This window comes from Limanda limanda, chromosome 5, assembly GCF_963576545.1.
Source record: "Limanda limanda chromosome 5, fLimLim1.1, whole genome shotgun sequence".
Classification (NCBI taxonomy): domain Eukaryota; kingdom Metazoa; phylum Chordata; class Actinopteri; order Pleuronectiformes; family Pleuronectidae; genus Limanda; species Limanda limanda.
In genome coordinates, this window is record NC_083640.1 from 14,830,031 (window position 1) to 14,856,815 (window position 26,785).

Sequence of the window (26,785 nt, forward strand, 5' to 3'; positions counted from 1 at the left end):
GATATTTAAAAGTACAATAAAAACACTTTGCTCAGTAAATTCAGAGAGAGACTGATATGCCTGTGTCCAGGAGCTCTCTGAACACCTACGTACTGAATATCAAACATATTTACTGTAAAAATTAAGAGATTTTTCTAAATAAAGTCCAACATTTTCACTGTGGAATAGATAATTTCAGGATTGTCACTGTAGAAAATAGATAATTTCAGGATACTTTAAAGTACTGTAAAACACTTGCTATAGATTTGGAGATTTTTCAAAGTAAAGTCCAACATTTCAACTGTGCAATATATCATTTCTGGATATTTAAAAGTACAATAAAAACACTTTGCTCAGTAAATTCAGAGAGAGACTGATATGCCTGTGTTCAGGAGCTCTCTGACTACCTACATACTGAATATTAAACATATTTACTGTAAATATTAAGAGATTTTTCAAAATGAAGTCCAACATTTTCAATGTGGAATAGATCATTTCAGGATACTTCAAAGTACTATAAAAAAACTTTGCTCAAAAAGTTCATAGAGAGACTGATATGCCTGAGATGCGTTTATCATTAATGTTAGTATATGAGTGCGGTAGAATTTCTGTGTGGGATGATTTGACCACAGAGACGCGAGTGTCGGCTGGCTTGACCGCAGTAATGTTTGGGAATATTGAGCTAACAACATCACGTGGTTCAGGTCTGGATCATAGACTTGTAATGTTAGAGAAGCAATTTCCACACACACAGGCGCGCACACACACACACACACACACGCGCGCGCACGGACGCACCCACACACACCTCTCCGTCGTCATGGAGACCACGGTCGGTTTGGGTACAGCCCTGTGACTGGGTTAGGGTTAGGTCACATTACACGGAGGCCAAGGTACAGGGAGGTCGTGTCTATGCAGCGCAGCTCTGTGCTGTGGCTCCTCTGCATCGTCAGCTCCCGGTCACTTCTCCTCCTTCCTCCCCGGTCCACTCCGGAGTCATGTGAGCGGGGTCGTGTCTCTCCGTGGACCGGACCGGACCCTCCTCCTCCGGCCCTCCGTCACTCCCATTCGTCAGCGCTGACGTCCACGCACCCGCCCGGTGTCTCTCCACGCAGGGGCAGTGTGTCTCTCTCTCCCGCCCCCGAGCCCCGCGGTTCCTCTCCGGTCTCCTCTCGGCGCTGGAGGATGAGCGAGCAGGGGAAGGGCTCGGCGGCGTCCGCCTCTGCCCCGGCGGCCCCCCCGGCGGCCCCGGGCTCGGACACTTACAAAGGCTGGCTCTTTAAGTGGACCAACTATCTGAAAGGCTACCAGCGGCGGTGGTTCGTCCTCAGCAACGGCCTGCTCTCGTATTACAGGTACATGCTACTGACGGTGCATCCCCCCCACAGCTGCCCCAGCCTCAGCTAACAGCGGCGGGCTAACGAGGCGTGTTTACCCCGGGCTGACAGGGACAGGACGGGTCCGCTTCCCCGGGGCTGGCTGTGGGTGGAGGACAGGTACCAGCACACCCAGACACGTGGACAGGCAGACAACAGACAGACAACAGACAGAAAACAGACAGGCAACAGACAGACTGGTTGACAACAGCCACGGCTCTAAGTGTCCCGACTCAGTAAAGTGACAGAAATGTGTGGCCACAGCAAGTGTTAGCTAGCAGACCAAGCTATCCCGCTAGCTTCAGTAGAGTGGAGTGACAGCTGAAGATCCAGCTGCTCCTCACCGACAGACACAGCCGGATCTCCATCCAGTCACCGTGGCAGTTTTGCCCTTTTTAATATATCAATGTCATGTTTTCCTATCCTTTACAGTGAGTCTGTCAAGAAACTCACTGATTCATCACTTTAGCAAACGTTGCTCAGGGTTGATCTCTCTGAGGAGATCATGTTTCCAGATATATTCCCTGTCCTCAGTCTGTCCCCAGCCTGTCCCCAGTCTGTCCCAAGCCTGTCCTCAGTCTGTCCCCAGCCTGTCCCCAGCCTGTCCCCAGCCTGTCCTCAGTCTGTCCCCAGTCTGTCCCCAGCCTGTCCTCAGTCTGTCCTCAGTCTGTCCCCAGCCTGTCCCCAGCCTGTCCCCAGTCTGTCCTCAGTCTGTCCTCAGCCTGTCCTCAGCCTGTCCCCAGCCTGTCCTCAGTCTGTCCTCAGTCTGTCCCCAGCCTGTCCCCAGTCTGTCCTCAGTCTGTCCTCAGCCTGTCCTCAGCCTGTCCCCAGCCTGTCCTCAGTTGGATCACACAGGTGGAGGCTGTGAGACTCACACCTGTGGCTCAGGTGCACCTTGCAAGGGAGTCATGTTTCCACAGGTGTGTGTGTGTGTGTGTGTGTGTGTGTGTGTGTGTGTGTGTGTGTGTGTGTGTGTGTGTGTGTGTGTGTCTGTGTGTGTGTGTGTGTGTGTGTGTGTGTGTGTGTGTGTGTGTGTGTGTGTGTGTGTGTGTGTGTGTGTGTGTGTGTGTGTGTGTGTGTGTGTGCGCACAGGCACAGCACAGCACGTGAACAATGTCCAAATCATTACTTGATTGTCTCTTTACTGATGTATTATTTTATCTCCTGTCTTTGTTTTTAGTTTTATTATTATTTGATTTTGGATGATATTTTTATGAATTTGCCTCTTGACGTTTTGTATTTTGTTTGTTTTTATTTGTCATTTTTGTAAAGCACTTGGTTACAGCTGCTAAATAAATACTATTATTTATTATAATTATTATTCCTGGATAACAAATATTTAGTCCTTCCTACAGATATCCAGTTTAAGCCAACACAGAGATTTTAACGTGTCACAGAGTTGTCAAAGGTCAGAAATACAGCTTGGCTTTATCCATCAAAATAGTTTCAAATAGTTATTATACTCTAGTACATCTTCTCTCATTGTCACTTTACTGTTTCATGAAAACCCTGATAACAAGTGAATTAACTGTTACATGGACAAGTCGAAGGACTTTCACTTGTGACCTTGTCACAGTTAATCGGGAAAAAATGAGCTCAACTCTCACCATTTACTTCATCCATTTACATTACAGATTAATTCACTCAAGAAGATTCTGAGACTCAGCTAAAAGCTGTTAAAAAAGTGGACCTTTGAGTTGTTATCGTTTTTCTCTACACGATCTGGATTATTTCCCTCTGGTTTCATTGTGTCGTTCATGCATGTTTAAACAGCTTGCTGACTGCCGCTTGACTGCTTTTGTCCACGTTGAAATACTGTGCTCTGTCGCCGACTCGCCCTTCGAGGTCACACTGCCCTTGGTGCACATTTACTAATTTAAACGCACTTTAAACTTCCTGTTATGTTCCGACAGGTCCCTCTTGCCAAGAAAACCTATTAATAAATAGACTCAACAGTTGGACCTTTTTCACCGGAAACAATTAATGATGGCTCAGCCCCTGAACCACCCGGAATATTAGTTGCGACAGTTGTTCACCCGGACTGACCCAGTTTTTTTTTATTGCTCACAGCAGAATGAAGGTGCACACACAACATCAATATTAGTCAACGCTGAGACACTGAAGTGAATATTACTTCACAAGATGTCATTAAACAAGCCTCTAACAACCAATTCAATGTGTTAACGCAAAGTATAAATGCTTAGAGTAATGAAAGTAATGAATGTGACACTAAGCGGATCCCTCCAGGAAAATGTACTTGTCCACTGTCGTCTTTCACTGCGAGGTAAGAGGGCAAAAATTGCCCATGACGCAGGAAGGGATTTAGTGCCTTGTTTAAAGGCTCCTCTGCAGGGAGAATTTTTATCACTATGAGGGTTTGAGTCTGTGCCCTTTGACTGCAAGGCAGAACTTTGACTTATGATGTTTCCCATTATCTCTGAAAGTCAGACATGGAATTTTCTGATTGGATAGAGGACATATTTTACTGACTGTGTTTGTAGAAAACCACATCAGGAGCTCATCTCATCCCAGGGTTAACGCAGGGGTTTAAGAAGTCTAAAAAAAAAAGTCTAAGATTTAATAATCTGAATCTTAGGCTTTAAAAAGTCTTGTATCTGTTAAAAATTATACTTCTGTTGAGCTTTGATTACATTTCTTTTAGAAAAAGATTTTAATGGCATGCACATTGGCAAACACCCCTGTCAGCATTTATCTCAGTAGACTCGGCTTGTCTGTTGGAAAGACTACTGCCTCTGTCTGTAGTTTGAGAGATGATGTGGCTTTTTGAGAGGTTAATTCTCTAATCTGCTACTTCACCTTATCTTCAAAGATGGGGAAGTGAAAGTAATTCAGAGACTCTGATATTCCTTTGGATCTGTCACACTTGACATAAGTCTTAAATATCTGTTATTATAATCTTTAAAAGGTCTTGAATTTAACTTGTTGAAACCTGCAGGAACACTGCCACACTTTTTTAAATTAGCCTGATTGTCAGCAGAGTGTTATTTGACACAGGGGTATGATAGCCAAGGCCCTCTACTCCTGCTTACACTACTGGTGAAAGGAAAGATGCCTGTTGCCTCTATACCCTCTATTAATAGTCCATTATGTTGTAAGGTGCCTGCTGTCCCTGAGGTAAAGGTAGCCAGCGACACCTGAGCACAGAGGCAGTGAGGTGTACCCCCTCCACCGATGTCTTCCTGGCACAACACGCTGTCTGTCTGACTTTGCCTTGTCTGGACGACTGTCTGCACTTCTATAGTGAACGAAGAAGAATGATAAAAAACGAGACAAATGTGACAATATGTTAATTAATGTATCTTCATGTGTTACAAGCGATAATTATGTAGCATCTCAGATACCTCCCTTGCAACCCTTGTCCATTGGTTTGATTCCCACGGAACCTTGTGGAAGGATGCGGTACGGGTCAGCAAAGAACCCATTACATTTTGGTATAGATTTGGATTGTTTGGCAGATCCAGGATTTAGTTTTTTTATTCTTTCAACATTTTCACTGTTTTCCCAGGAAATAGTTCTCGTACATTGATTAATGGGAATGCTATCTACGAGTTAGGGTTGTGTTTGTTTCGAAACGTGCCGGCTCCCTTGAAAATTCAGTGTATGATATGATTCAATGGAAACAGCACACAAGCAAACACCCACAGGACCAACTCTAACTTGCAGCTGGAAAAGGGCAGTGGACTATAATCAATGCTTTGTGGTCAAACTCTCACACTCAGCGCCTACGCCTGTTAAAATGTAGTGAGCTTTATAGTGATTGAACATTGCACTTGTTATTGATCACTTCTGGCTCTGAAGCTGCAAGGATGACTGTCTTTTATCCCATGTCGGCCCTATGTCCCTCATTTTTTGTTTAAATCACCTGAAGAGCTCCATTGTGCCGTTCCCATGCACCAGGACATGTGACAAGATCTTCCTCTGTCACCGAACAGCTCTCATTTCTAATTTCTTAATTTACTTTTCCTCCCAGTTTTAATGCTCTCAGCACTACTTGTTCACCTCTTAAAGTAAATGCAGCTTTGCTGCTGGGAAGATTACAGGACATTAAAGCTTTGAGTGCTATTGAAGCTGCTGTATCAGTGAATCCGGCCTTGTCTTTCATAGTAGAATAGATCTGCCAGGTTTTCTGCAGCCGAGTAAGTCGATGGTATCAATTTAAGTGCTCAGTCAGTAGGGGGGGGGGTTCACAGTTCCTGTCCCTCTGGAACGTCAGGTTATGGTGTTACTGCCAGCAGCTCCTGGGTAGAGGGAGGGGGTGGGGGGTGAAGGAGAGTGGTGAGTTGGCCAACCCTGGGCCCAGCTGCAGGGTAGAGCCTGAACCCTGTTTACTAGTCTGGCACATCAGCAGACTGACAGGGGCAAGAAATGAGAATTCTCTGATCTAACCTTGTTAATAGGCGCTTTGTTGGTCTTAGCACCAGGCTACCGTGTGTGTCTGTTGAGTATGTCCGTGTGGTCCAGTGTTTTTATGTGAAGGTGAGAGCAGCTGAGTGACGTTCTACAGAGCAGGGAGTCAGGGCCCGTTCTCACCCTCCCGTTGCCTCAGTCTTTGAGCAGGTCATGTCATGCTGTCCATGTTGCACCATCATTGCTTTGGTTTTCTTGTCTTATGTTTCCTTTTTGTCGTCAACTCTGTTTCTCCGGCCCTCTCTCTCCCTCTCTCCATGTCTTGTGATATTTCAGCTCCCAGCCACAACCAAACCATATGTACGCTGTCCTCTGAGTGCCTATTTCCTCTGCCTGCCTGCCTGTGTGTGTATGGGTCCTCATGCATGGCTGTCTGTTCTGTGTTATTCACTGGTTGTTGTTCTGTCATTACATGCTCCAGATCGGTGGATTTGTGTTTTATGAGGATATGTTCACAGGGGACTGACAGGTAAAAGCAGGGCCATTCTTTCCTGGCTCAGCGCAACACGCAGGACCCTCTCTCATGCGCTCAGCTGCTGCCCCCCCCCTCTCCTTCACCCCCTTCTCCTGCTAGAGCCTTCTTGCCCCTGTTGTCCTTATCTCTCTTTGCCAGCTTTTGTAATTTCCTTGACTGTGTTATATCGTGGCCTTTGCATGGCCTGGCCTCCCCGCAGGACAGAAGCGATCCACATGGATCTCATCTCCCTCATCAGCAGCACATTCAGTTTGTTGACCCAGTTACAGCCAGGACACCGCAGCTCAGCTCTGCTAGGCGAGGCTGCTTACTGGGCCGGACAGGATCTCTGCCTCACGGCTTTGGTCCACTTAAGTGTTGTTCTGGACACCACAACAAGACTCAACTTCAGCCAATGGAGGCAGTGTGAGGAAAGACACTGCTTGGCAGAGCTCATAAATATGCTTCTCAGTAAACACGGTGGCACCCACCATGTCAGTGTCAACATAAACTGGAGCTGGTGTCGAGCTTAGTGCCACTTAGGGACAGCTGCATGCGGCGGTGAGGGCCAGCTGACAATGAATGAATGGAGTTTAGCATCCGCATGGCTGCATGCTTCAAAGTGTTTGCTTCCAAGGGTATGAACTGGAAATTGTGACGTGCAGGTGATGAGGATGTTTAATCTGAAGCAGCCACTACAGCACATGATTTTGCTGATTAATTGCTGCTAAAATCAGCTGTCTGTGGCTAGACTGAAAACCTGCATACTCTCAGCTCTCTGAAGGACGTAATGGTCCGTCCCTGCCCTGCGGCTTAGCTTTTCTAACTGTGACTGAACATCAGACCTCCAGCTTTCCACCACAGAACTGTAATATAATCCTTCTCTTGACTCTTCTTGATTTCAGTTGATCAAATTAGAAGCAGTAATGCTGTTCTCACAAGAGCCTTTTTCTAAAACACGTCAGGTTGTAGACTGTCTGATCATCAAAGAATAAATTCCACTGTACTTATATTGTCAGGGGATACACATTAGTACATATATTTGTTCAAGACCTACACAGTGCAAATATGCACAAACACATTCAAAACTTTTGCCTCTTCTCTTTGTTCTAATCTATTACCCTGATATATCTCTCTCTCTCTCTCTCTCTCTCTCTCTCTCTCTCTCTCTCTCTCTCTCTCTCTCTCTCTCTCTGTCTCTCTCTCTCTCTCTCTCTCTCTCTCTCTCTCTCTTTTTTTTACCACCTCTCACACTCTGTTCCCTCTTTGTTAAGGCTGTTATTCATTGTTTGGTTTTGTTCACTAAACAGGCCTGGAGCCAGACAATGGCCTTGTTATCTAGACTACTGTGTCCCACTGAATGTGCAACAGTTGGTCTTATTGGAGGCCATATAGAATACCCACAATTCTGCACACCCACAGCAGGGCAGGCGGGTCACACTGAGCGAATTAATATTTCAAACTATCCCATTTGTTTTACATTAGATATATCCGAGCTGTATGAATCAACACGCTTCAGATAAAGTCTGTGTTTAGTCAAAAGACACATGTACTTTCTCCCCTGCTTGGCTTTCAAGGAGACTGTGACATGACCACTGAGGAGGTCCTCTGTCCCTCCTTGCCTCCCTGCTTGTGCTTATGAGCCATAGGAATGTCAGCTGCATTATCCTACAGCCACTTTGCTTAATTATGCTAGTAATTATTCTGAATAGACAGTTTTTATTGGACGGACACTGTGAGCAATGGTCTCTGTCTCTCTTTCTGCCTGGTATCTTGTTGCAGGACGCAGGCGGAGATGGCCCATACGTGTCGCGGAACAATAAACTTGGCCACAGCGCACATCGACACAGAGGACGCCTGCAACATTGTCCTGAGCAGTGGCGGTCGCACGTACCACCTGAAGGCGAGCACAGAAGTGGAGAGGCAGAGATGGGTCACGGCGCTCGAGCTGGCCAAAGCTAAAGCCATCCGCATGATGAACGATCAGTCTGGTAAGGGCAGATGAGGCAAGGAAACTATATGGAAAATATAAGCTGCATGAGATCCCTTTTATTTTACTTATTCAGTTCACGCTGCAAGAGCATCATGCAAACATTGGGTCACTGCTGCAGGATGTTGAAGATCATTATCTATCTTTAAATAAAGGCTTGGCTATTAAGACAGTGAAAGATTACGATCCCTGTGTTGTGTGTGTGAAAGGTGTGCTCAGTGCTGATTCAACAAGTTCACCATACTTCTCAGAACAGGCAAACATTTGATTCTCCTCCAGCCACTTGGCTCCAGTGTCGTCCAGCATTTGATATTCAGCACAGCTGGTGTTTTCAGCTCAGGCCCTCCGGCTTTCATGTTATTTAGATTCCAGTTCGAGCCAGGAGAGGGCAGCGCTGTCTGGTCAGTCCAGTTGGAGAAAGAGTATGCTAATGGTACCGTGAGAACTGAGCTTCTATTCATCCTCCCCCTAACAACATAACACTCTCCTGGCCAAGGGGGACTTATTCTTGTATGGTTGTATGAGGTGCTGCTGGTCAAAGGCTGTGGGAAAAGCCTGGGAGAGACGTTTTCTTCACGTTTCACTCTGGCTTTAACCCAAAGCCTCTCTGCCCAAGTCTTTTTGCAGGGATGAAGCACAGAGACTGAGACAGGCTAAATATTCCTCTGGCCTCCATATGAACATCAGATCACTAAATATAGACTGAGAGGGAATCTAGGAGCATTTTGCCTTCGCCTTTTCCAGTAAGTGGGAGAGGAATGCTGGTATATTTTAATTTTGAAAAGGTTAGACTATTGAGCTGCCTTCAGGATTGAAAGTGTTTGTGTATGTGCCTGTTTGTGTTGTGTATTTGTGCATATTTTCTGCAGCACAGTCTGTTGTCAGGTTCAGCTGTACTGATGCTCAGCTACAGCTCTTGTGTCACCACAATTAGATGTTGTGCATTATTTGATGTCTCTTATTAAAACATAGCTTTCTTTGTGTATTCAACTTTACATTTTGCCTGATATGTTACATGAGAAGTAGTTATCCCATCTTAACTACGTTTGCAGAAACCACAACATGATTGATTTTAAAATCTGATGCTATTAAGATAAGGTATTTGGTAAAAGTTGGCTAGATTTTCCATTATAGTAGAACATAAATATCTTATTAAAAAGATCTGTATGTTAAGTTCAGTATAACCACGTTTTATCTTTCCATTAAAATGTACAATCTCATTTACAGGTTTTGTATATTTGCATTCCTCAAACTCAATTTCCATTTGTATGTTTGCTCATTGCTGAGAAAAGTTTGCTTCCCCAGTCGCTCTGACCTTTAAATGTGCGATAAGCATGTTTTGATGAAAAATTGGTGCTTGTCCTTTTTGAATGAGGTCAAAGTATTTCTGTATACCACAGTTCACATTAAACGGCTGACATTGTAGGTCTTTTGTCAGTAAAGCTAGAGACAGCAGAGGTCGTGATATTGTACATTTAGGATCATGTTGGATCCTACAATTCTCACATTGCACCTCAATAATATCTTTCCTTAGACCCTCACTTCCACTTCATAAACTTTCTGTTATAGTATCTGAGTCTGAAGTAAGTCTGAAAGTCAGAACCTCTCAAACTGTTTCATAAGTAGTCCAGTATTTACTGCATTATGGCTTTTATTACCAGCTGTAAGTTAGACTTTCATTTTATGAAGCAGTAAATTCTTTGCTTAAGCTCTGAGTTAGTAAAACCTTTTTAGCTTAGAGAAAGAACCCGTCTTGTATTTTCCTACCATTTCCTTTCACAGATCTGTGGGAGGAGGATTTAGGAGAATGTGAGAAAGGGACACAGTGTGAGTCTGTCTACAGAAAATCATATATCTGCTAAAGCACCTGCCACTAAGGGGCCACTTGGGCTCTAATATGTCATTGAATAGGTCACTGTGCTTATAAAAATTTAATTTATGGATAATTTTACCATCCGACCCTTTCAGTGCATCTCACTTTTTTAGCACAGGGCTCGACAAACAGTGACAGGATGCGTCCATTCAGTAACCCTCCGCTTCTCTCTCTGTCAGTGGAACAGAGAGCGTTGATTGATCTCCTCAGGAGAGCACTGTGCAAACTGTGGACACATCATGTCTATCGATACTGTTCAAACGTATCACTTGTGACCTTATGTTGGTGCCATTTAAATTCAGAACACATTGATATTTGTAAAGTCTTGACATGTATTGTTAATCTATTGGACAGATTAGGTTTTCTATGTTTGTATCTTAGATACAAATGTTTGCATATTTTATTTATTCTATCGGTCCAAATGTGCGCCATACTTTTTATTGTAATTTTGATATGACTGTTATCTGCCACAAAGAATCTTACAGAAACTCAGCTCAGAGGGATTTGTCTTCCGCTCTAAGTCCTACATGATCATTTTCATTGTTTATGGAAAAACCCAATAAAACCAAGAATTACACACAAGAGGCAGTGGAATGACACAGGAAGATACAAGTACTGCCTCCACAGCCATGAGATTATTTCTGTATACAACTGACCAGAGCCTTGAATCAATTTCTCATTTGTACTGTTGTTACATCTGCAGCCTTTCTAAGCCCTCTCTTGTAAATTACCTGTTCTCCCATGAGTGCATCTTGCATCAATTTAGGCTCAGATTGGATTTGTGACAGTTCACTGAAGCTATTTGTTGTAGTCTGATTCATATAAAGACAGCAGGTGGCAGTGTTTCCCCTCACTTCAACATGACCTTTCTTCTGTGGTTGTGCCTGCCTTTTTTCCCCCAGTGCTTGTGAAAGTGTGATCATAGCCCGTTGAATTGCTTTTTTCGGTGGTGGCTTGAATTTGCAAGCATGAGACGCTCTCCTGTTTGAATTTAACTCGAGTGAATATTTGCCTTAAAAGGGATTCTTTTGGAAACTGTGAAGATTTAGTGGAAATTTGTGTGACAAATATGAGTAATTCATAGATGCCGGAACCAATCATTTAATCAGCGGTTTGTCTGGGTCGAGCTAAGTTCATGCAGATACAGCTGAGGCAGGCAGGAGAGTAACAGTGCCTGACCTTGATGTGCACGGTATGGAAGCTGGTGTTATCTTGAGTTCCTTGGACAATAGTGCATTAATCAGCATCCCCATTTAACAGTAAGTGAATCAGACACTGAGGGGGTGAGATTTTACCTGAAATTATTCTGGTCGATTATGTGAGTAAACTGAAAGTCACAGCTCAGTTATTATAGATACTGTATATACAATCATCTCCTTGTGTTATTATTTTGTGCTATTGTTGTTATGTATTTTTTGGACTTTTATGTTGACATCTCAGCTGCTGCTCCTTATTTACATTAACAGGTATTGCTCTGTCCATGGTCCTGAAGCAGTAGGGATATATAAGAGGGAAGAGGATGACGTGAGAACAGATTGGGATTGCCTCCTTAAACACGCACCGTTTGTTTCCACCCTTCATTCTGTCTCCCCATCTCTTAGTCCCGGCTGTCTCCATGGTTTTTTTCTCCTCCCTATGTTCACTCAGGCACTCGCTCTTCCTCTCTCTTCCAGGCTCCCTCTAACACTCACTCGCTCTCTGATGCTCCTACCCCCCTCCCTCTTTCTCCCTCTCTTTCCCCTTCTCCCTCGCAGTAAACCGTTTACTCCGCTTTTCTTCCGCCAGGGCTTTAGCTCTGAATGTACTGACCTCCTGCTTTGTCCAACTCTCCTCTTCTCTTCAACCGTTTTCTTTGGCTTCTAACATTGTCCTGTATAGTCTTTGGAAAAACATAGAAGAAAGATAAGCTACAGTCTCCTTGTAAGTACGGGGCTTTTCTTCCAGTTGTGTTGTGCTCAGGAATGTGTGTGTGCGTGTGTGTTTGCATGCATACATTTGTACCTTGCTTAAATGATAAGATGCTGCTGTATATTTGTTTTGTTTTTATCATATATGTGTGTGTTGGCTTAGTAATAGTGGATAAAACAAGTGTATCTGTACTTTTAACATTTCAGAGATGGTGTACAGTTGACGTTTGCCACTGAAACTGTTAGAGCTAATTGAGAAGAGACTTTTTTTTTACAATCAGCAGAAAATAGAAAACATTTGTTATGCATTTATTTAGTACTGTGTATATATATTTTTTTGCTCTTTTGTTTGTATTGTGAGAGGGTGATTTGATCTTTCTGGGCAGGGCAGAGGACTCTGACTGTAAGACAAAGTTTATAATGCCTGTGCTAGTTATACTACACGTGTTTTGATGGCGAGAATTTCAGGTATTGTGAAAAGTATCTGTAGCTTCCTTTACATCAAAACATTCATGTCTCAGAAAGTATTTCGATGATTTGCCATTAAGGAGGATTTTTTCCCCCCTTTAAAACAAAATCTGTAACCCTCATAACTGTTTTGGAAAATATTTATGTCTACTCTGTTAATCAAAGTAGAACCAAAAGCTGCATCTTAAAGTTTTAATTCATAGCACCCATCTCTGAATTCATGAAAGGATGTTATGAAATGACAGATGGCTTGATTATCATCCTCATCAATTAGTTCTGCAGCGGCCATGAATCGTATGACTTGTCCTTGTCTGTCTCAGATTTAAAAGCGTTTGCCGGCAGAGGTTGATTTGCTCGATCAGCTCGGTTCACACTGACAAGTGAGATGGAGACAAAGCTATCAGGGTCAAATTCAGTGTTGTCACATATAAAACGCCACTGCTGGATGAAGCCAAGCTCCTAACAGAGATCACAGATACTGAAGCTGCAGAAGTAATCAACCTACTTAAAATGATCAAAATAATGTGTTTCATGTGTGAATATAAAGGGAAAGAGTCTCTTTGCTGTGTCACAGTGGATTGGATTTTACTGTACCTTCCATGAAATGCACGTCCTTGTTGACAATGTGCACATATCGATCTTGGAGTACTCTTATAATGCTGCAGAGGTGGTTTGAAAAGTTGCGATGGATATTTTGACCACAGCCACATTATTTTCTTTAAAAGAACCAGTCAAGGAAGATAAGATTCCATATACCTTAACGTCTGCTGAAAATATAAGAGGGAAAGTATCTGAGCGTGGAAATATTGATTAGATGACATTTTATGTGATTGTTACCTCTGCCAAGTACATTATATTTCCCCCCCTGTCCCCTTATTTAGTTTTTGGTTTATTAGTTTCTTTGTTCTTTGACATCTTTAAGGGACTGCTATCTTTAATTATGTGAATTTTGGTGCGGCTTGATATGAATTGCTCTAGTGAGGCCATTCTAGTTGTTGTTGTTTTTTTAAACACTGTTAGCATAGAAGTAACAATTGTGTTGTGTGTGTGTGTGTGTGCGTGTGTGTGTGCCTGTGGTTGGGGAGTTTGTGTCTGACTTGGTGTTTTTGTGTTACACCCTTTTTCACTCAGTCTAATGTATAATCTATAAATGATCACGACTCCAGTCAGTGGACAGTGTTATTGTTTGAACACACTACATCACTGGTGTTGTATTGTACTGTATTTCTCCTACTAGGGTTTGTCTGCTGTGTGCAGCTCTGAGTGTTTACAGTAACCTGCTATATGTGCCGTGAAAGATGAATTCATTAATAACCTCACATTGTGTCCCAGTGGACACGCACATTTTCTTCCTGTCACTTTTCTGCTTTATCAGCAGCGAGGAGAAGTCGAGAAATAGAGAGCGCAGATACAGGCAGGCTATTAAACTATGAATTAGTCGAACATTGTGCGAGGCGGTCACCTAGGACAATAGTGGTTCATTTTTCAGGCTGAGTTATTCATTTTCCTCCTTTTTCATCCGCTTAGTAGGTTTCTGTGCTGTAACCCTTCTTATTTCTCGCCTGGTCAGGTGAAAGTGTTAGTGCCAACTTCGGGTCTTTTCTCCACAGTCAGCCAAGAGTGTTTACTCTCAGCTGCAATCTCACACTATGACTTCGATGTGATATTATTTTGTTTTTGTTTAAAGGCCACTCCTGTCTGAGGCCACGGTTTCAGTTTGTATTTTTCCAATGAAGTATTCATCTCAGCTCAGTTTCTTTTCAGTAAAAATGATCTTCACAACTTTACTGTATTGGTGCAATCTGTGGGACTTAATGCCTTCATTTTTCATTTGCACCCATTTCAATAGAGTCGTCTGGTCTGTGACTCTTTCACTCGTATGTCTACAATGGAATTGGATTCAATCAGCATTCACTCCTGGGTCAAATGACTCTGGAGTAGACGCAGGTTTTTATCGGCTACCGCTCTAATCGGCTGTGTTGGAACTTGACTCTAGAAAGGTGAAAGGCTAATTTGGCAAGACAGATAGTTGTTGGTGCATTTCTGACGTCAAACATGAAGCACCGGGGGGAACAAAGAAAGAAAGGCGAACTCCTCTACTATGGAAGAGTAGAGGAGTTTGCAATGGGAAAGGTTAATAAAAAACCTGCGTATAACTGCTTATTTTGGTGGGAAAGAGGTAAATATAGTGACAGTGATTATTCAAATATAAGAAAAGGGGGGAGGGATAGAACATTATGTAACTGCTTTATTTTGTACTTATTTTTGTCCTTGTATTTCAGTCATTTTAACATTAGTCTTTGCTTATATCGTGGTTGGTAACAGTCTGCTTTAGGTGGCATCGGTCATAGGTTTGGAAAAGACCATTGTACTTGTGGTCTCCTTGGCTGCTGGCATATAAAGCAATTTTCAGTGATGCATGGTTTGTCAGACATTATATTGCCATGAAGTCTTTCTCTCTGTGATTTGATCTTTTTGTTCTGTGCAGTAGATTGTCAGTTCAAAAAGAGTGTCTTCATTTCCATATGAATGAGAAAATGTATTTTTTAACTACCGTTACTTCTACATGCTTCAAAGCACGTGCAGCTATAGACTCTTCAAACATTGAAACTGTCAAGGGGACCAATGCATTTCTATATTAAGACTCCACTAGAGTAGCTTTGCATGATTCGCAGTTAGAATAAATCATCCTCTCACCAGTGTGGAGGTTCTAGAGCAAACCGGGACTAAAATCTGGAAAGGCAGCTTCTCAAATCCATCGGTACTTGTGTGAGCCGACATTAATAAACACAGCCATACCCCTATAAAGACACATTTCACTGAGGTAATTACGGTTCCATCTTTATCGGCTGCCTTGTAAAGATTCTACCTGAACTTGAAACTGTCAGTCCTTGTCAGTAATGACTTAGGGAATGTTGTGCGAATGTTATGCTTCACCAGCGCAGTCTGAGGCAGGAAGCAGTAACTCTGAACTCTTGCATTTGTGGTTAATGAACACTCTTCCACATCCTTTTGGATAAGTGGGTTATTATCACCACAGAAGGGGTCCATTAGGATTCCTCATTTTCAGCTTGTGTTTCACTGCAGTCGATGTTTGTCTTTCTGCTGCCTCCATGGAAAAAGCACAGTGTCTTGCATATTGAGGTCTTTTGACATGGATCATTAACATGTATATGGCTATTGCTGTAGGAAATGACACGGCCTAATCATTTAACTGGTCCCAGAATTAGAACGTGAGTGTTGACCTGAAAGCTGAGTGGTTTACAACACATACCACATGGACACAAACGCCCTCAGCAGGGAAGCCTTGGTTCAGTTCCTCCCTGGCATGACCATTTACTGCATGTCCTATCCCTCCTCTTTTTTTCTTTTTTTTTGTATTTTATTAAAAAAAAATTCCTAACCCTACCCCAAAGTCTAACCTTTCTCAGGGTGGATTCAAAGCCCCAACTTTTGGATATCACCTGGCCAGTCACCTCACCTTTCTTTATTTGTTACATACTGGACAAACAATATGCATCATACAATTATTGAATCTTTTATTTATCAGCCAAACCACCAATCAACAACTTTAATCACTTCAAACCTGTCTGCTTGGTGGAAACCATCATTTCTCCACTCAGTTTGGTACAACAGCTTTTTGTGGCACACAAACACGCACACACATCCATCTGCATCCTTGTTTTTTGCTGGACGTTTTATTTAGATTCATATTCTATTCCTGTTTGTTTTTTTCTTAAATTCTTAATTCTCTCATCTCTTCTCTCTAACCCTTTTTATTTCACTGAACTTGTCTACACTTGTTTTTTTCAATCACGTCATTGACAAAAAGTCAGACTTTCACTCAGCTTTTCTTAAGCTGGCTGTATCTCATGGAGTTGAAGGACTGTTTAAATAGAAATACCTAAACAAATATTATAGAGATGATAAAATGAACAGTTGTATGACCCAAAGCCTGGTGTTTTCCACCTCTCTCTTTGTATGGTTACTCTGACTGCAGTGAAGAAAAGAAATAATGAAGGTCAAGTATATGAAATTAATTGAAGTTTCATGCTTCATTCCCCCCTCGAACATGCCCCAGGGCATTTAGACAGTGTTATTTATTAAACGTTCCACAATCTGGACCTGTCAGCACTTCTCTAACCTTGCACACAATCCACAGAGACCCTCCTCTGGTACCTGCCTTTGTTTTCTTAAATACAGATCACTGCGATATATACTGTATATGTTTATATATATATATGTTTTTGTGTATTTTATCCATGCTATGACCCATGAAAGAAGGAATTAGTGTTGCATAATGAAATGCTAATAAACAGTTGGTGCTTTTTAAATACACTCTGAAGAGTGTGTTAAGGCCACTTACATCACATTAATAGATTATTTAATCATATCTGTATTGTTTATGGAGACTATGTTTAGAAAGCAAAATGTTTTATTACTACAGGTAATTAAAAAAAGAGCACCATAATTTGCCACGTTAAAGAAAAGGGATAACAATTCTTCTTCTGTGTCATGCCTCAGCCCTCCTCAAGATTTCATGGAATCAGAAATCCTGTTGACAGACAGGAACCAATGCAACTTAGCCTGGATAATTAACTGCCCTGCATCAGAGGAAACCAGTCCTTTATGTGTCAAACAAAAAGAACAGTAATTTATCATTTTCATAAAGGTTAGCTCTGGATCATAATGAGGATAGCAGAATATTGTCATACTGTAAATCCCAATGTGATCTTCATGAAACTGAATGACGTATATAGTGAATAATCTTCCAGTCCGACCTAGATGCCGTAGCGTCATTGCTGAGAGGAGGAGCATGGCTTCAGGTTGCCAGGGTGACCTTGAGAGTACAGTGTGGTATATTGTAATATGTACTTTGGCAGTAATTTTGAAACGAGAAAAATGAGGCAGTGAGGCTTGTTATTGTTGCCCAGGGCTGATACAGCTTGAGGTGTGTGGTACAGTGACCCTGACCTCACCGTGCAGGGGGTGGGATCTGAAATGACGTCAGAGTCTGGTGATCAGAGTTGACAGAGAAAGGATACATCAATCAGTGTGAAAGGAAACAAAAAATAAACGACCTTTCGCCCTTTGTGAAGTGCCACCACTCTGAGTTAAGATGTAATAAATAAATGTGAAATCTTTTCATCCCTCATGTCACCTCGTGGTGTCATTTCTGAGGAGACATACTCAATCTCTGCCATTTAACCTTCATGTAATATTTTGACTTTTGCCATCCAGCGATGAAAGAATCTGATGCGAGGTAAAAAGGTGGAATTGGTGCATTTCAGTGCATTTGGGTGCAGCCAGCAGTCAGTTGTGTGGATGACTGCTGGCTGCTGAGTCCTGTGTCTTTTCTGCTTCGCTCACTCACGTCCTCTCTCTCCAATCTGCACTGCACTGAGAGAAGCATGTGGCAGAGAATTGTAAATGTGCCGAGCTCTGTGAATGTGTGTATGCTGCGTGTGTGTGCGTGTGTTAGGGAAGCAATGCAGGAGAGGAGATGCAGATGCACTTGCAGTGCTCCCAACATCACTGTATGTATGTGCTGTAAGTATGTGTGTGAGTATGCATGTCTGTGTGTGCATGCTGCATTGCTGAGTGGAGAAAGTCGCTGCCTCAGCCCCCCCCTCGCCAGGATGATGTAGCGGCCCAGGGGCAGCGTTGTGTCTCAGGGAGCGTGGAGTGGGATCTGGCCCACAGAGAGTGGGATGAAGGGCCGGAGCTGCTGGGACCCAGGGACGGTGCGCTCCCTCTGCAACTCGGGCTGCCTGAGTAAACTCAACCAGGGTCAGTACCTCGATGGCGAAAGCTACAGCACAGTAGCACGGAGCTGTCACACTCCTGTCCATCTGTCCCATGACAAAAACTCCCTCATCATGCCATCTCCTCCTAATCCTGCGTCTGGGAGGTAGCTGTCATTCCTCCATCCATCTATCTCCCTGTGGCGTCTGTCATCTGTCGCTGTGGATGCTCACATTTCTGCAGCCTACTTTAACAATGCAGTGCCGGTGTCTCTCCTCTCCTGCGCTCTTCACTGCATGCAATCACCTTCCCTCTTTTCCGTCGGTCTCCTGTGCAGTTCTCACCCAGACTCCTTTCCTCTCTCTCTCTCTCTCTCTCCTGTGCGCCTGCTCCACTTCACATTTGCATATGGATGAGTCGGAGCCTGCCAGGCCTACGTGTTCTGTTGGCATCATGCATCGATGCAGATTATGTGTGGAGTGCTTATTGCACTATTAAAAACTGTAGAGTGAGTTCAGCTGTATATCCCAGGGTCCTAGAACCTGTCTTAGTGAGGACAGGAAGTTTAAATTGTTCATAAAATGGAGCGGTGAGGACGGATAGGACTACAGATTAATAGGATTTTTACATGTTCTCTCACGATAGCTGCCTGCATAATATGTAGTTCAGATGATAAAGGATTCTGCACAGACAAAAAGTATATATTCCATTACTGCTTACTGGCAGGTTAATTGCATCGAAAACAGTGTACTTGTTGTTTTCTCTATATTATTTTCCCCTCACTGTCTCTGTGCATCCTGTTCTATTTTCCCACCTCTCTCACGTCATCTATCACTCTGTCGCCTGTGGCAGACTTGGACAATGTTGAGTTGAACAGCTGTGCTCTGAAGCCCCGAGCTCCCACTCTCCTCACTTCACTGTTTGCTCGGTGAAATGAGTTTGGCAAAGGTATTATAGTACATGTTGTTTTAAGCTTGTTCAGAGCAGGCTCGTGAAATATGAATGTTGGGATGTGTTGAAGTTACTTCAACCCAAATCATCACAACTTCCATCCAGTTAGCAAAATTCTTGAAATCTGGTTCTCTTATCATAAAAACAATAATGAAGAAAGTTATGGCTAACATATTATATGTACATGAAAAAGACTAGTTCTGAGTAGAGCAGAGTTCAATAACAATAGTTAAATGATGTATAAACCACTTGAACTCAGTAAACTGGAGAATTTCTGTTTCATCTAGGCTCCTGAAATATGAAGGTGCCCCACAGTGTCACAACCCATGGTCACAACTCAACTCTGAAAAAAACACACATGCCAGATAGTCATATCTGGCTAGACATGTCATTGTCACTGTCATGGAGGCAGTGCTGCATATTGAGGCAGGCATTGGGATTTATCAAAAATAGAAAGCAATTTAAGAGGGTAATACAAAAATGTCCTCAATAATTCCTTGATGTAAGGAGGATACCAAACGTGGTTGCACTTGACAAGCCTCTGAAACATTTTGGGACTTCTGTCTAATTAAATGTAAATGATCATGCAGTTGTCAAAATCCTATGTCTGCACTACAGTCACTGTCTGCCTCATGTGATGTATTTTACAGATCTCACAGGCCTACAGCACTTCATTCATATAATTTCCGGTCAAAGCATAAACATGTATGGACCACGCACACACTGTAGTGAATGAATGAATTTGCAGTCATTGATAGTCAGTGACATAAGCAGTGGGATAATGAGATGTTCCCAGTAGAAAACGCTTGGTGTATGTGGAGGCTGCCATGATGAACAGAACTACTTTGTTTTGTTGGCTTGTGCAACCTTTTCTAAAGCTGCACCACCACGTGAGATTCTACATCACCTTGAAAATCGCCTCTCACTGAACTCTGAGTCTCTGCTCTGAGACGGTTTCCGGAGAAGAATAGAGTAGAAACGGTCAGTGTGCAGAGACAGTTGACACTAAGCTCTTATCTCTACTTGGTTATAAATGCACATATCCCCTGAAAATACTGCATTCATTATTAAGAGGGGTCAGACTGTAGTCTTTAAATTTTCAAATATTAATGCACATAACTTAATGAGTACTTTAGAGACACCTCCACAGCTCGAGGTGCAGTAACCTCAGCTGGATCATGTCCTTGTCTTGCAGTTGTGGCATCTGGGCAATTAGCCCAATGGATCTCAATCTGGCCGTGTTCTGAGGTTACTGACTCATGGATTAGGATCTTGCTAAATCTTTCTACTTTATCAGGTTCTTCAATGAGACATGGTAACCGTAATTCAGTAGGGAGTTAGTATGCATGTCGATCAAAAGTTTTTTGAGTTTGAAAAGGCAATACAGATCAAATATTACTCTAATTTCATGTTGAAAAGTTATGTTATTGGGATTATTGAGATCTAGAAGCTATAGGGCTGTAGTCTCTATGTGGCTTGGTCAGTTGGTTGGTTGATACTTTGAACTCCCCTTGGTAATTTGAAATCATCTGGATGCCGTGAACTCACCTTGGGAGATAAAGGTATTTATTATTGTGCATGTTGCTCTTGATTCTTGAGAATGCAATGCGTTATGAAGGCAGCTTGAATCGAGCACGGAATTTGCAGACTGTAACCGAAAGTGAAAACATCATAAAGATAAGCAATCACATATTGCAAATACATTAAATGGCAATTTATGATGAAATGACAAACACAAATTAAATCAAAAACAGGGTCTTGTATTATGAATTGAAAACCTAAGAGAACATGTTATTAATAACACTGCAACTTAAACATGTGTTGCTGAACATTTATCATACCATGCCTACCATATTTGTTTGTTGTATGCATTTGTCACTTTTTAGAATTGTGACACACAAGCAGATTCTAAGTCTGGAGATGTTGCATATATGTCGTGGAATTGCACCTTATGTGTGAGACCAGTCTGTCAGTAGCATAAATATTATTATATTCACGTTTTCGCTCTACATGAACCACAACAGGCTCCGTCAGCAGAGCCTCCACCTCGCAGCCTGACCAGATGTTGCATGTAAAAGATAAATGTATGCATGTCAGCAGGCATTTATTGCATGCTTACCAGCTTTGTGTAAGTGTGTTTTAATTAAACTGTATTTACTGATATTATACTGAACATAGTGCACATTAGACAATGGAGAGATCACTGCAGACGGTTTTAGATACACTGATATTGTCTTCACACTTCTTCACACAATTCTTATTGAAATCCTGTCCCAGTGACCAGACTTGTTTGTACATGAGCTCAGTCTGTTCTCTGAGGTTGTCAGATGATTTATGACCTCAGCCTTCAGACTGCAGGAGTTATGCACTAAGCAAGAGCCATTTTCCTTTCACAGGTTTGATGCATCAGTTGGGAGTTTATAAAAATTTACTCAGCATACAGCAGAATATAAATCTGCAGTTAAGCAGACAGCCTGCCGATAGTTTTACTCTCTTTGTCTATCCCAGCACGTTATAAAATGTTTCTGAGTTAAAAGCCATCGCTCAGTAGCTGCAGTTTACTGTTAATCTTTCCTTTTGTTGTTTGCTGCTTACTGAGAGCGTTCGATTGGAAACACTGCCGGAGATGTGCTGCAGAGCTTTGGGGACAGTGATGAGTTGCACTGCACAGCTCCTCATTTACTTGTGTGGAGCGGAGCGCCGTGTTACTAGGTTTAACCGGCTGTCTCCTGTGTTTGTCTCCTTGTGATGCATCTCAGGGGAGGTATGGAGCCCGTAAGCAATTACTGGCCTGGATTACACTCATGTTCCTTTGGGACACACCTAGCTTGTCCAGGCTACTTTCTCTGATAAACTTCTCATATATTCCCCTTCGCACAATACCAAAACAGTGAGTTGCAGAATAATTAACTTCTGTCTTTTGTCTATCAATGCTGAAAGAACCATTTTCCAGCCGTAGCTATAGAAACATTACAATGATCTCAGATTACATGTGTGTTAAAGCAGGCTCATGGTAATCGATATGTTGTAAACATGTTTCTTAGGTTTTCACTTGGTTATAGACAAAGGATAACAAGGTATATGCATCTGTTTTATTGCTTTAGTGCTGATAATATGTATTCCATTAAATTATCAAAGAGCAGAGATATAATAAATAGAAATTATGCTGTAAATCATAACAAGATTTAAACTGCTTCACAGCTGCTGGCATATGAATTTGCTTCACAGTTTACAGCACCATGTTGACTCTGACCTTTAAAAAGTTACTGTAATGATATTAGAAATGAAGTAACCTCTCTGCTGAAAACACTTCTGACAGTCTTCTCATATTTTAGCCTTTTACTGTGTTTAAATAACATCTTTCATCCAGAGGGCTGGTACATTTCTCCCTTGTGCTCGGCTGCTGGGTATGCACGTCTCTCTCTACCACAGGGTGACGTCTTGTCAGCCAGAGGCCCGGCTCCCCTGATCTGACAGCCTGTCCTCAGGGACGAGCAAAGAGACGAGCCCTGACAGTGGGATAGCAGGGTACTGCTTTCCCAATTACAGTCTCCCACTGCCTATTTCCCTGCTGTCTCTGTCCTTTACTCACTCTTTACTGCTCAACACTGAGATGGACAATAAGGAAGGAGAGAAGCTGTGAACATGCTGTGGATGAAGTGTTTATGTGTTGAGAATATGTATAGTGATTCGATGAGCTGCAACCTCAAAGCCTGTATCTCTGTTTGCGTCAGACACAGATGTGTATTTGTTGCCAATTTTATCATCTCGGGGAAGAGAGTGCAGTAGAGACACGGCAGGAGCTGAAAACACACTTGCATCTGTGTCAATGCAGAGTGTTCTTCAAATGTAGGGGATGGGGGGAGGTAATCCACCCTTGAGGCATGACTTGGGTAGTAATGGGCTCCTGGCCTTGCCTCGTGATGTTGACTTTGCTACGGAAAGCCATTCATCCACATCTGCTGTGGGTTGTGGTTGTGAGGGGGCGATCTAGGCAGTGACGCTGATGCATATGCCATGAAAGGGTTATTTATCGTCACAGGTTTAGTGTGAAATCCACCTTTATCCACATTTTATTGAAGGTCTGACAGCTATACCGTTGACAGAGCGTGTTTGGATCTTGTGAGGGGGTTTTCACCTCTACTATTCAAACTTGTTGGGGAGTCCTGGACACTTTGTCGATGCCGTATGGATCTTTGTATATCAGAGCAGAAAGGCCGTTTATGACATACTTGCCTTGGACATACTCAGAGTCAAGAAAGTGTCCTGGTGTCTCCCTGAAATGTCAGATCGTCTATAGGAGAATCCATCAGCAAAATCCATACTCTGAGGTTGTGGAAAGAGAATACCTCGATCAAACACATTAATAGCTTTAATTGGTTCTAATGATAAATTGCATATAGAGACAGACAACGCGACTGCCCCCAAAAGTGAAGCCAAAGCATGGCTGGCTGCAGTTTAACTCATGAACCCCTTCCTCCGCTATGTTAGTGGCTGGACCATGGATTAGACTCAATGTTAAATGTATTTTTATTTATCTAATTTCTGTCATTTTAGGTAGGTCTTATCAACCAGATGAATTCAGGTCAAATGCTTATTATTTTGGTAAGTTTTAATTAGTTATTTGGTGCTATAAAATTGAGGAGAAAGGTCATGATGGACAGCTGAGACTAACGCGTGTTTGATCAAGGGACCATACTACTGTGGCTCCACCCATCGCTACTGTACAGAATCTAAATTCTAAATGTGCAAGATAGCGGCGGGCGTATCCAGAATTTTTTGGCTGGTGACCATGTACATCTTTATATACAGATTCTGGTTTTAATGTTGTGTTTAATCGGGGTAAGATTTACAGACAATGTGCTGTAAGCAGAGTCTTTTCTTGACAAATATATCTCAGAACAGGTGACAGTTTATTTTTAAGTGACAGTGCTCAGAGCTGCTGAACTCATTGGCAGAATGAGGGTGAATAATATGAGCCATCCTTCACCTCAGTACTTCAAATGTCTTCACTGAGTCATTATTTAAATTTATCTTCAAATGTCCCTGCTGCACGTGTCATTTAACACTGGTAAAAATCATTAGATTGAGCCTAAGCACTGGTATTTAAAAAGTGTCTGTGCTGTCTCTCTCTCTGGTGCTTTTTCCTCACAGCACCTCTGCATGTCCCAGCACCACCCAGTGTCCCTTTAACACGACGCAATACATGTTAACTAAATATTATCCAGTCCCCACTCTGTAATTTCACCCTCCAAAGTGGACGCCATGCATAGCACTGGGGTCAAGATTACACTAACTCAATCAGTGGTGTCTTTGCCATCTAGTAAACTTGGTCTCCCATTAGACAAAACATCTGATGTTTCAGTTTGATTTCCCTGAAAGGGGTTACCATGGGTCAGTCTCCACTGTTCCCTTGTTAGTTTTTTCTTTTGCTCCGAATTCACAATTAACATGGTTCTCTCAAAGAGACTTGAGGGCAGGATGGGTTATTTCCAATATTCTACCATGGTCTTGCTAACACGATGCTGGTCTAGAAGAAAGAACCGCCTATGTTTAGGTCTGGGTGTGAGATTATCATGACCAATGAGACCAACGAGACCAACCAAAATGGTGTGATCATTATTACAAAAATAAAACAGAGCACTTGTTGTGTGCAGTCTGCAAATAAGATTGAATGTTTCTAACTAAGGTTGCCTTTTTAAGTGAAAAAAGTGACAGATCTGCTATCTGAAGAGAAAGCAACTTGCAGGTTTCTGGCATTTTAGATTCAATATACACTAATTAGTTTTTTGTCTGATCCATAAACTGTAAACATTGACTCGACCTTGAGGGAACTTGTTACTATGGTACATTCCATCACTGTGCTCTGGCTTTGAACACTGGAACTAATTGGCTCCATCTGACAAGCACAAAAAAATATTTAAAGAAAATCATAATTGGCCATATCCGCAGCTGCATGCTCAAATTAGATCAAACTTTTCAAATAACAAAAATAATCTCCACTTTTCTCTTACTGTAAATTGTTGAAATGTTTTGATGACTTCTTTGTTTGTTTGTGGGCATCAACTTAAAATTCATCCAAGCGAATGTGGCATATTGATGCCTTGTGGGAGGAAGCTCAAAATCTCCCAACTTGCCATCTAACTTATCTGTCATACTTTGCCAATTTAAGGCTTATTCCATTAGCGGCTCCCTCTGAACTCACTCTTTGCTTTCCTCCCTCACCTCTTTAACTCTCTTCCAGCTGCTGGTCTCATGACACACACTCCAGTCAATTTTCTGTCTTTACGTCGTCAGCAGTTTCCCCTCCTCTACCTTTCCCTCTCTGCAGAGACTTAATTGAAATTCAATGTATTCGGAGTCTTTCCCTAATGGTGGCTGGTATAAGTTGCTGAGTTCTGTTGTTTTCTGCTCAAAAGGTTTTCTTAAGTTCCGCTGCTAGGCTGCTGGGTTGATCTTTGCTTGGACAGCTTTGTTTTGGTCTCTTCTAATAGTCAGACGCGTGTGCGTTTTCTCGGAAAGCCTGTTCAACATGTTCACACGGTACCTGGCAGAATAGAGCTCAGTGGCCTCTGTTCGTGTGTGTGTGTGCTGCTGCTGCTTCCTGGCTGAACTGTGGTTACCTTTGGGGGAAATGAATGACCAGGAATGCAAATATGGTGAGAGGTTGTTTTCTTTCTTACCTTCTCTTCCCTTCTCCTTGCTCACCTTTCCTGGGTTCCCTAATCTAAATTAACTCCATCCTCAATGACTGTGATGTTGAAGTACAGTAATGTTTTTTGCTTTCATACATGTACGCATATCATCTCTGACATAAAGTGCTGCTGCTGACACTACGCACAGAGTCCTGCAACGTCTGTGCTGAAAACGTATTCCACCAGCTTTGGAACTTAAGGATTAGTCCTGTGTGAATGTGTGTGTGCTGCTTGTTTCTCAGGGGCTCTAGACCTACCTCTAAGTTTGACCTCAGTATATTGCTGTTACATGATGTATTCCAAGCTCTACCAGCATCCCCAGGCGGATATGTCAATGTTATACTTGCATGGTGTAAATAGGCTTGACAGAGGTGATAGTCTCTTCCACTGTAAGGTCACAGCCAGCTGCCATGTTCTTAGTGGGAAGTGTTGCAACGGAGCTGCCTCTCACCACCATTGTGACAATGTCTTCCATTGGCTACATTACACACGTTTTCACTGAGACAGAGCATGACCCTCATGCTTCAGAGCACAAGACAGAAAACAGCACTTTCGAGACATTCAAGATTCAGACGGTAAACATTGGTAGATAGAAGGTTTTGGACATTTTCACTGTTTTCCAAGGGAATAATCTTGATGAAAACAATCAGGCATGTTTGGGGGACTAATAATTATGAATGGGTTTGATGCAGCTTGATTGAATTTAAGGGAACTGTTGGGCTTTGACAGAGGCCACTATATTTAAAATATAAACACAAATGCTTATATTTGGGGAAATATAATTTTGTGTCAGTTCAGATTTGTTTCACTGGTGTGCAAGTATGTGGTTGTTTGAGCATGTGTTAAGATATAAAATTATATCAGAGTATTATTTTCTTCTAGAAAGTTTGTGTATCCCCCTAAGTTCAGATAATGAGTA

The 26,785-nt window shown here is 42.4% G+C and overlaps 1 protein-coding gene across 1 annotated transcript in view; it reads left to right on the forward strand.

The window, feature by feature from the left end:
- Positions 1 to 1,106: 1,106 nt before the first annotated feature.
- osbp2b (oxysterol binding protein 2b) overlaps positions 1,107 to 26,785 on the forward strand; it is a 39,111-nt gene continuing 13,432 nt past the window's right edge. Inside the window, exons 1-2 of the mRNA XM_061071580.1 lie at positions 1,107 to 1,334; positions 8,020 to 8,228. Of these exons, the coding sequence (XP_060927563.1) occupies positions 1,165 to 1,334; positions 8,020 to 8,228 (379 nt within the window). The 5' untranslated portion in view covers positions 1,107 to 1,164. The remainder of the gene's footprint in view (positions 1,335 to 8,019; positions 8,229 to 26,785) is intronic.